The following is an 8,597-nucleotide window of genomic DNA, read 5'->3' as shown; positions in this document are numbered from 1 at the left end:
CAATCTCCTAATAGAGAGAGAAAAAGAAAAAGAGCTCCTGAAAATATATTGCAAGGAAACTAGGACCCGAATTAAGTTATGTTATGTGGATTGTGGACGGTGGGGAGGCCCACGTATTTGTTTTTTGGATGGGCAGGTGATTTCATAAAGCAAAAAAAGGTATTGAATAAATTAGGAGATGATCAAAGCAACAGACAATCAGAAAGAAACAAAGATTGAAATGGCTACAATTATTGTCCAATTAAGTTAAATTTAAGTGATCTACAAGTGGATGAAGATTCAACTCTTCCATGTTCATCCATTGTGGGTCCAACAGTCATGTGCTTCCCCTCGCCAACTGTTCTATTTGCAAATACAAGTTCCATCTCATCTCTCAATGTATATTAAGTATTAACCTCTTTTTCTTTTTTTTATAAAAGACCTTTTATAAAAATAAAAAATAATGCTGATTAAATTTCTCATTATTTCTCATTCACAATTGGCTTCTTTTTCTGGGCATCACTTGGGGTATATCATCTTGTCAATCTACAATCCCTTTGGCAATCATGGGTCCCAAATTCAGCTTCATTTGCAAGCTCCTGTTTCCATGCTTTTTTTTTTGAATGGCCTCCTGTCTCCCTGCCAAACACACTTTTTCTTTTTCTTTTATATTTTCTTTCATTTTAATTTTTTTAATTATTTAGTTCACAGGAGAATATTCATCATGGGGACATTACTTGCATTGTAACATTCGTGACACCTCACTACACTTGATGTCAAATCTCACACCAACTACATCGTTGAATGATTTCTTTTATGCCAAATGTACATGTGTATTTTTGAATTTATTCGGTTTAATTTATTATATTTTTTTTAAAAAAAAAATCCCACATATTTAGTTATTCAGACAATTCACAAGCCAAACAAAAATGCCACAATTAATTCCCGCATTGTGGCGAAGGCGTGCGTATAAGCCTACTCTAATTTATATGGAGTTGGTGCTTGATTATTTGGGTGGGGAAATGGAAACCTAGAGTTGTTAAGATGCTTTTTCTGATAAAAGAAGGTTTTCTCTATTAATATGCAAATTTTTGTTAACTTATGAGAAATTTTTACTTAGATTCTTCCTCTTGCTCCTCCACCTATGGGAGTATTAATAGTCGTTTCTAACTGTTATTCATTTTTCAAGAGTAAATTCTTATGCGTTAGTCACCTGTCTGTCAATGAAAACACTACTTTTCATCTGATTTGCATATGTTAAGCATACCATCAGCATTCATTTGCTGAGTTAGAATCAAACTCTCGGTAAGATTTTGATCTATTATAAATTTAAGATATGAATATATAATATTTATATATTTAATAAATATATTTTATCATATATTTTATTCCTTATATTTATAATAAATTAAATTTACATGAGAAAAATTCAAATAAATGATACACATTCTTATTCCAAATAGCAAAATAAAGCATGTTGCTTCATTAATATGTAAGGCATTACTTTATTATGAATTTTTAATTAATTACTTAAATATATAGGTCCTAAAATCGGCATATATAGTATGAAGAAAGAGGAGCCAATTCAAAATTTTTTACATCTATAATCTATTATGTTACCTCAGTTGGAAAGACACAGAACAAGAAGGGACAAAGACCCTGCTAGGAAATTTTTTGGAAGGAAAAGCCAAATTCCTAGCAAGCACTTAAAGCTTTGAAAATGACAACCCTAACACATTTTCTTTGTCTTGAAATTTGAAATCCATCTTGATTCCTAGATTTTTAAGTTCTTCTATTCTCTGCATAGTGATTTACACTAAGGTGGTGGAGACCAATCCATATGGCCTAATACTGAAAATTTCCTTCTTATAAGCATACATACAGAATTTTAGGTAACAAGTCACTTACCAATGAGCCTAATTTGTACTTAGTTTACAGGCTCCGATGACCCTTTTACTATTCAAATTTGTATGTCATTATACAGCTAATTAGAGCCGGAAGCTATTGATTTTTTTTTTTTTTTAAGAATGTCAATTTATTAGAGCTTAAACAGGCAAAAAACATTACATAGTTAAATTGTTCTAAAGAATTACAAGTAAAGGGCTTCCTGTAATTGTAAAGCATGGTTTGAGCAATGAAATGAGCTGCCCTGTTATATTCCCTATGCACAAAATGAAATTCATATATATTAAGATTATGAGCTAAAACAGATATATCATTAAAAATACCCATAAGATCACAATGATTGGATCTTCCCTTTCCCATGGATATGACTAAAAATCTCCTTCAAGAAGAACTGATTGAAAATCCTTATTCTTAGCAAGCAACATAACTTCTCTATAAATTAAAAATTTTAAAATTAAAGGATCTGTTATACCTGATATTAGTCTAATATACCATTTAAGAGTATGTCCCCATGATTCATTGATTTCCTCTTGGCTTCATGGATTTTAAATATGCTCTGCTATGCTATGCATTTGGAAGATGGATGACAGTTGTGACATTATTGATCACTAATCTCATTTAATACTTTAATTACCATCTCCATTTGGTTGATAAATTAAGAATCCTTTTTTTTTTCTTACTTTCGTCTATTTACTGAGAAGGGTAACAAAGGATCTGACCATATTACATCTTAAAGTTCTTCTTTTTCTTATTTTCTCCTTTACAATTATAAATATTCTAAAAATTCAAAAATTGAAGTTAAAAGAAGAATTGCTATTATCCTATATATCAATCGGTCTAGACAAGGCCTTATAGTTCTCTTTTGTTCTTAATGCATAATAAGCTATGGTATCACATCATATCACAACTCTGAATCTCTCTTTTTCAAGAGAAGAAATGCAGATGTTAATAGTGATTCAGTGCATTATTCCATATGCACATAAAAATGTACTAGATCAAGATTTGATATATTACTAAAATTTTAATTATAAATGAATATCAAAATTATATTTAATTATTAAGAGATACTTAACTTAGCTTGATCCTGTCACTTAATAGATTTTTGCTCGAGCTCTACCTCCTCAATTCTTTACTTTTAAAAAAATATTATTATGAGATCAATATAATTCAATTATTTTGCTTATTTAATTAATTTAGTGAAATTTAGGATGATAAATTACATAACTCATTATCTAACATAAAATTAAGAAATCGTTTGAGAATAAATAGTTTACAATTTTATAAAAAGAGAAAATCATCTAAGAAATGATGTTGTCCAACTTGTCACCATTTTAGTATGCTAATCTCAGCATTAATTAGTTTAGCATACTACATGATTTTCAACTCTTATCTCGATTATATAATTGCTATCCATGATGAAGTGTGAAACCATAAAGTAGAAAAAATTACATTAAATTGACTATTTTACTAAAAAAAAAAAAAGACTATTTAAAAGAGCATAATAAGCACTCATTGAATGTATAGTGCAGAGTTAATCAGTTGGTATTAAAAAAAAAAAAATTCCAAACCAAGGAAGTGGCGTCAAATGTCGAAGTAATAATTCAGGTTAAAAATGTAGCGAAAGCTGCTTATCAACCAAGTCAACAATATAAAAACAAAGGCAAAGTGTACCAAAATACCTCACCGCCACCATCCTCCTCCATATTTGCCCTAATCTAAGTCACCTACACACTCTTTAGAGTCCATTTTTGAAAAAAATTAAAAAAAAAATTGTTGTAATAATAATGAATAAAAAAAACGGAAAATTCCAACCTCTTCGTTTGCATATTGGCATTCGCCAAAAAAAAACCAAATGGGTACTTTGTCTTGGTCAAAACTGCTCAGCAACTGGTGGAATTTCAGTAAATTCCTAGGTTGCCCTTTTACGTCCATATTCTCAAACAGAAACACACATGGACATTAAGTCACAAATGAAAACTCCAAAAATATACTACAGGAAAAACAAAATCCCTTAAAAATTAAATATTAAATTAAAATAAATAAATAAAAAGGAAGAAACAGACAAGACGTCAAGAGGGTCCCTTCACTAATGACCCCAACAACATGAAAGAAATGATAGAAAATAAGAAATAAAAGGAAAAGCAAAAAAACATGAAAGGGAAGGCAAAACAAGAACCTTTTGAAGGAGCTTGAGCTACTCTCTTTCACGTCTGATGTCTCCCTCTTATTTCTCTCTTTCAACTCTCTTCTTCCCTCTTTCTTTTTCTCTTTGAAATTTCTTCACAGCCCCATCACTACAACCAATCCCACATCCCCATTCAAACAACTTCAATTCCCAGAGTCGAGCGAGAATGAATACCACACAGAAGAGTCAAGACCAGGCCACGGATTACAATCTCTAGTGAACATCGATCTTTCCTGCGAGGACTTACCTATTAACAGACAGAAGAGTCTTGCAGCCTCCCTCGATCAAGACCTGCTACATCGTGAGAAATCTCTTCAACCGTATCAACTATATCAATGACGATAGTGCCGGCCAGGTGAATGAAACCGCCCAGCTCATGGATGAGCCATAAGAGTTCCCACACATCGTTATGACTGGCAAACAGTTCCGAGACTAAGTAGTTCCTAGCTCAATGGATAGTTACTGCCAGTGATCCATGGACATAGCTAGTCTGCGCTCTTTGGACTTTTTAAAATTTAGCAAACTGAAACATCTGAGTAGCTAAAGGAAAGGAAATCAACCGAGACCCTGCGGAAGCGAAGCTCACCATTTGAAAAGCGTCTATCTGACAAGAGGAAGTACTCAACTAGTGAATGAAAAGAAAAGTGACGCCCAGGCGAGGTAAGTTCGTGGATCGGTGAAACAAACTGGGAAATGTAATTAATTGTTAATAAATAATCGGCTAGATCTTCGGAGGCCGCCATGGTCACTTTTCGGAAAGTTGAAATCCGACAACCGCTGCCAGCGACCTTTCCCAGCTGAATGCAAAAGAAACGCCGCCGGTCAATAAACCACGCTGGGTAAAAACCCTTCGAGAATCCACAATTCTCTGAAACCAGCACGAGTTTTTATTTATTTTTCTCTTGTTTTCTTCATTCAAGAATAATGGCAACTCCCACTACACCCGCGGTGGACTCTGCAGCCTCCGCAGACGAGCTCACCGTCAAGGCCGTACACAAACGCTATGAAGGTCTCGTCATGGTTAGAACCAAAGCGATAAAGGGCAAAGGCGCATGGTATTGGGAGCACTTGGAGCCCATGCTGGTCCACAACACCGAGACCGGCCTTCCTAAAGCGGTCAAGCTCCGGTGTTCCTTATGTGACGCCGTTTTCTCCGCCTCCAATCCCTCTCGTACTGCCTCTGAGCATCTGAAACGAGGGACGTGCCCGAATTTTAACTCGCTTCCCAAACCCATTTCGTCTATCTCCCCGTCTTCGAACACAGCCGTAGCTTCGCCGTCAAGTGGTAGCGGCACTGCTGTTTTGGCTACTGCTGCTTCTGTGGTACACAATAACCGAAAACGTTCTGCTGGTGCAAGTTCTAGGGGGATGTCTGCTTCGTCGTATCCCATGACGGCTGTGGCTACTGTTGCTTCCGTCACTCCGTACCAAGTAAGTCCTCTTGCCATCGTGGATCCATCAAGATTTTCAGGGGAGCTAGCAGTGTTGCCTCAGCAACCGCATTTGATGCTTTCTGGTGGTAAGGAGGATTTGGGTGCTTTAGCCATGTTGGAAGACAGTGTAAAGAAGTTGAAAAGTCCTAAAACTTCTCCAGGTCTGGCTTTGAGCAAGGCCCAGATTGACTGCGCCCTTGATTATTTAGCTGATTGGGTCTATGAGTCTTGTGGGTCTGTCTCGTTTTCGGCTCTCGAACACCCTAAATTTCGGGCATTCTTGAATCAAGTCGGCTTACCTGCGGTTTCTAGAAGAGAGTTTTGCGGTGGTAGACTAGATGTTAAGTTTGAGGACGCTAAGGTTGAGTCTGAGGCAAGGATTAGAGATGCTATGTTTTTTCAAATTGCATCTGATGGCTGGAAAGTCAAGAGTTTCAGCGGTTTTAGTGGCATGAATTTGGTGAATTTGACAGTGAATTTGCCTAATGGAACTAGTTTGTATCGGAGGGCTGTGTTTGTTACTGGTTCAGTGCCTTCTAGGTACGCAGAAGAGATTTTATGGGAGACCATATCAGGAATTTGTGGGAATGCAGTGCAGCAGTGTGTCGGGATAGTTGCAGACAGGTTTAAGGCTAAGGCATTGAGAAATTTAGAGAATCAGAATCACTGGATGGTCAATCTTTCTTGTCAGTTTCAAGGGTTTACTAGTTTAATAAAAGACTTTAGCAAGGAGCTTCCACTGTTCAAGACTGTCACTGAGAATTGCTTCAAGCTTGCAAATTTTGTCAATAACAAGCCTCAAATTCGAAATAGTTTCCGTAAGTATCAATTGCAGGAGAACGGGCATGCAGGATTGCTGAGAGTGCCCTTGCGCGAGTATGAGAAGATGGATTTTGGTCCTGTGTATGCGATGCTAGAGGATGTATTGAGCTCAGCTCGAGCACTGCCATTGGTTTTACTAGATGAATCGTATAAGAGAGTGTCCATGGAGGATCCAACAGCAAGAGAAGTTGCTGAGATTATTAGAGATGTGGGTTTTTGGAATGAATTAGAGGCGGTGCACTCATTGGTTAAGTTGATCAAGGAAATGGCTCAGGAGATCGAAACAGAGAGGCCATTGGTTGGGCAATGCCTGCCACTTTGGGACCAGCTAAGGGTAAAAGTGAAGGATTGGTGTTCAAAGTTCCACATTGCAGAAGGAGCCGTGGAGAAAGTGATTGAAAGACGGTTTAAGAAGAATTATCATCCTGCTTGGGCTGCTGCATACGTACTCGATCCACTTTATCTCCTTAGAGACGCTAGTGGCAAGTACCTTCCTCCTTTCAAATGCTTAACTCCTGAGCAGGAAAAAGATGTAGACAAGCTCATAACCAGGCTTGTCTCCATGAAGGAGGCTCATATTGCATTAATGGAAATTATGAAATGGAGAACAGAAGGGCTTGATCCAGTGTATGCAAGAGCAGTCCAAATGAAGGAAAGGAATCCCATTACGGGAAAGATGAAAATTGCCAATCCGCAAAGTAGTAGGCTTGTGTGGGAGACTTATCTTACCGAGTTTAAATTATTAGGGAAAGTTGCAGTTAGGCTTATTTTTCTTCATGCAACTGCATGTGGGTTCAAATGCAATTGGTCTTTGTTGAAATGGGTGTGTGCCCATGGGCATTCAAGAGCAACCATGGACAAGGCACAAAAGTTGGTATTCATTGCAGCTCATTCCAAGCTTGAGAGGCGGGAGTTTTCTAGCGATGAAGACAAGGATGCAGAGCTTCTCGCATTAGCAAATGGTGAGGATGATGTGCTGAATGAGGTTCTTGTTGATACATCCTCAATGTGACATTTTTTTTTTTACTCCTTTTGAATTTTAAATTTGTAGAATTTATTGAATTCTTTTCTCTATTTATTTCTTTTTGTACTTTCAATCAGTTGGGAGGAAGAGGGGGAATTGATAGGAGATTCAGTTTTTGTATGCCTAGCTAGTAATGCATGCCCCTTGATTTGAGCAATTGCCCATCTTTCATCCTAGAAAGATTTTTGAAGATTTTGAGTTTGTGGTAAAGAAAATCTTCTTGCTTGTAAAGATAGCAATTGTTGTATTAAGAGATATTACAGATCAGGAAGAATGTTGTAAAATTTTTTCCCCAAGTGATTTGGGTAAATGACAATATTATAAGGGGAAAGGTTTCATGGTTTCTCCTTTGGTTCTAAGATCATAGCTCTGTTCTAACTTCTCATTTGAGTTTTAACAGGAGCAATGGATATAAACATAATCTGCTAAACTATGATTTTAGACTGAATTTATACATATTAACCGTAGGTGCTTTTCTGGATATGTCCATTCATAACTTTGGAGTCCAATTCCATAAATTTAATAGGCTGCTCTGAAATATCAGATAAAGTCTCTGTCTCATTAATCTTCACCACTCTACCATGATTGTTGGAGTACTCAAACTTCAAAGGCAATTTGCTTTCTGTCTTAAAAGTTTGCTGCATACTCCTTCAAAATTCATCAAAAAACTCCAGCTGAACTTTTAAAGTTGATGCTACTTGCAAGTAGGGCCGGAACTAGAAATTCAAAATTGAGGGGCCATTGATAGAATATATGATTAAAATAAAAATATAAAATATTAAAAAATAATATAAAAAATACGAATAAAATTATAGAGAAACAAAAATAAAAATATTGAAGGAGACAAATAGTAATTTTTTAAAAATATATGCAAAAATTTATAGGTAAAACTTTAAATTTAAAAAATTTTAGGAGACAAACAATAATTCTTTTAAAAATTACACTAAATTATATATTGTAATTTCAATAATATATATATATATATATATATATATATACATACACTATGTGATTTCATATTCAGCTACATTTAATTTCAACTTTGAAGTCTTTTTGATGGGTATCTGATTGCAGCCACCAAACTCCGCAAAGAAACAGTGGAAAGGTGAAAAATCAAGTGGGCCTTTCTCACTTTTTGATGAGTGAAGGGAGTAGAAGGAATTGATGAAGAATGGTAATATTTTACCACTTGGGGGACTTCTAACGACTCATTAAGTGGAGAGATTGGAATTCTTGTCGGCAAGGCATA

At 35.8% G+C, this 8,597-nt stretch overlaps 1 protein-coding gene across 1 annotated transcript; it reads left to right on the top strand.

The window, feature by feature from the left end:
• The first annotated feature begins 4,032 nt into the window (after positions 1 to 4,032).
• Positions 4,033 to 7,691, top strand: LOC110631848 (uncharacterized). Its single transcript, XM_021779844.2, has 2 exons — positions 4,033 to 4,908; positions 4,990 to 7,691. The coding sequence occupies exons 1-2, from the start codon at positions 4,871 to 4,873 to the stop codon at positions 7,334 to 7,336; spliced, it is 2,385 nt and encodes a 794-aa protein (XP_021635536.2). The 5' UTR covers positions 4,033 to 4,870; the 3' UTR covers positions 7,337 to 7,691.
• Positions 7,692 to 8,597: the final 906 nt, after the last annotated feature.

The sequence above is a fragment of the Hevea brasiliensis genome, chromosome 16, assembly GCF_030052815.1.
Source record: "Hevea brasiliensis isolate MT/VB/25A 57/8 chromosome 16, ASM3005281v1, whole genome shotgun sequence".
Lineage (NCBI taxonomy): Eukaryota > Viridiplantae > Streptophyta > Magnoliopsida > Malpighiales > Euphorbiaceae > Hevea > Hevea brasiliensis.
The sequence above is the reverse complement of the archived record's forward strand: the minus strand, read 5'-3'. Positions and strand labels throughout refer to the sequence as shown.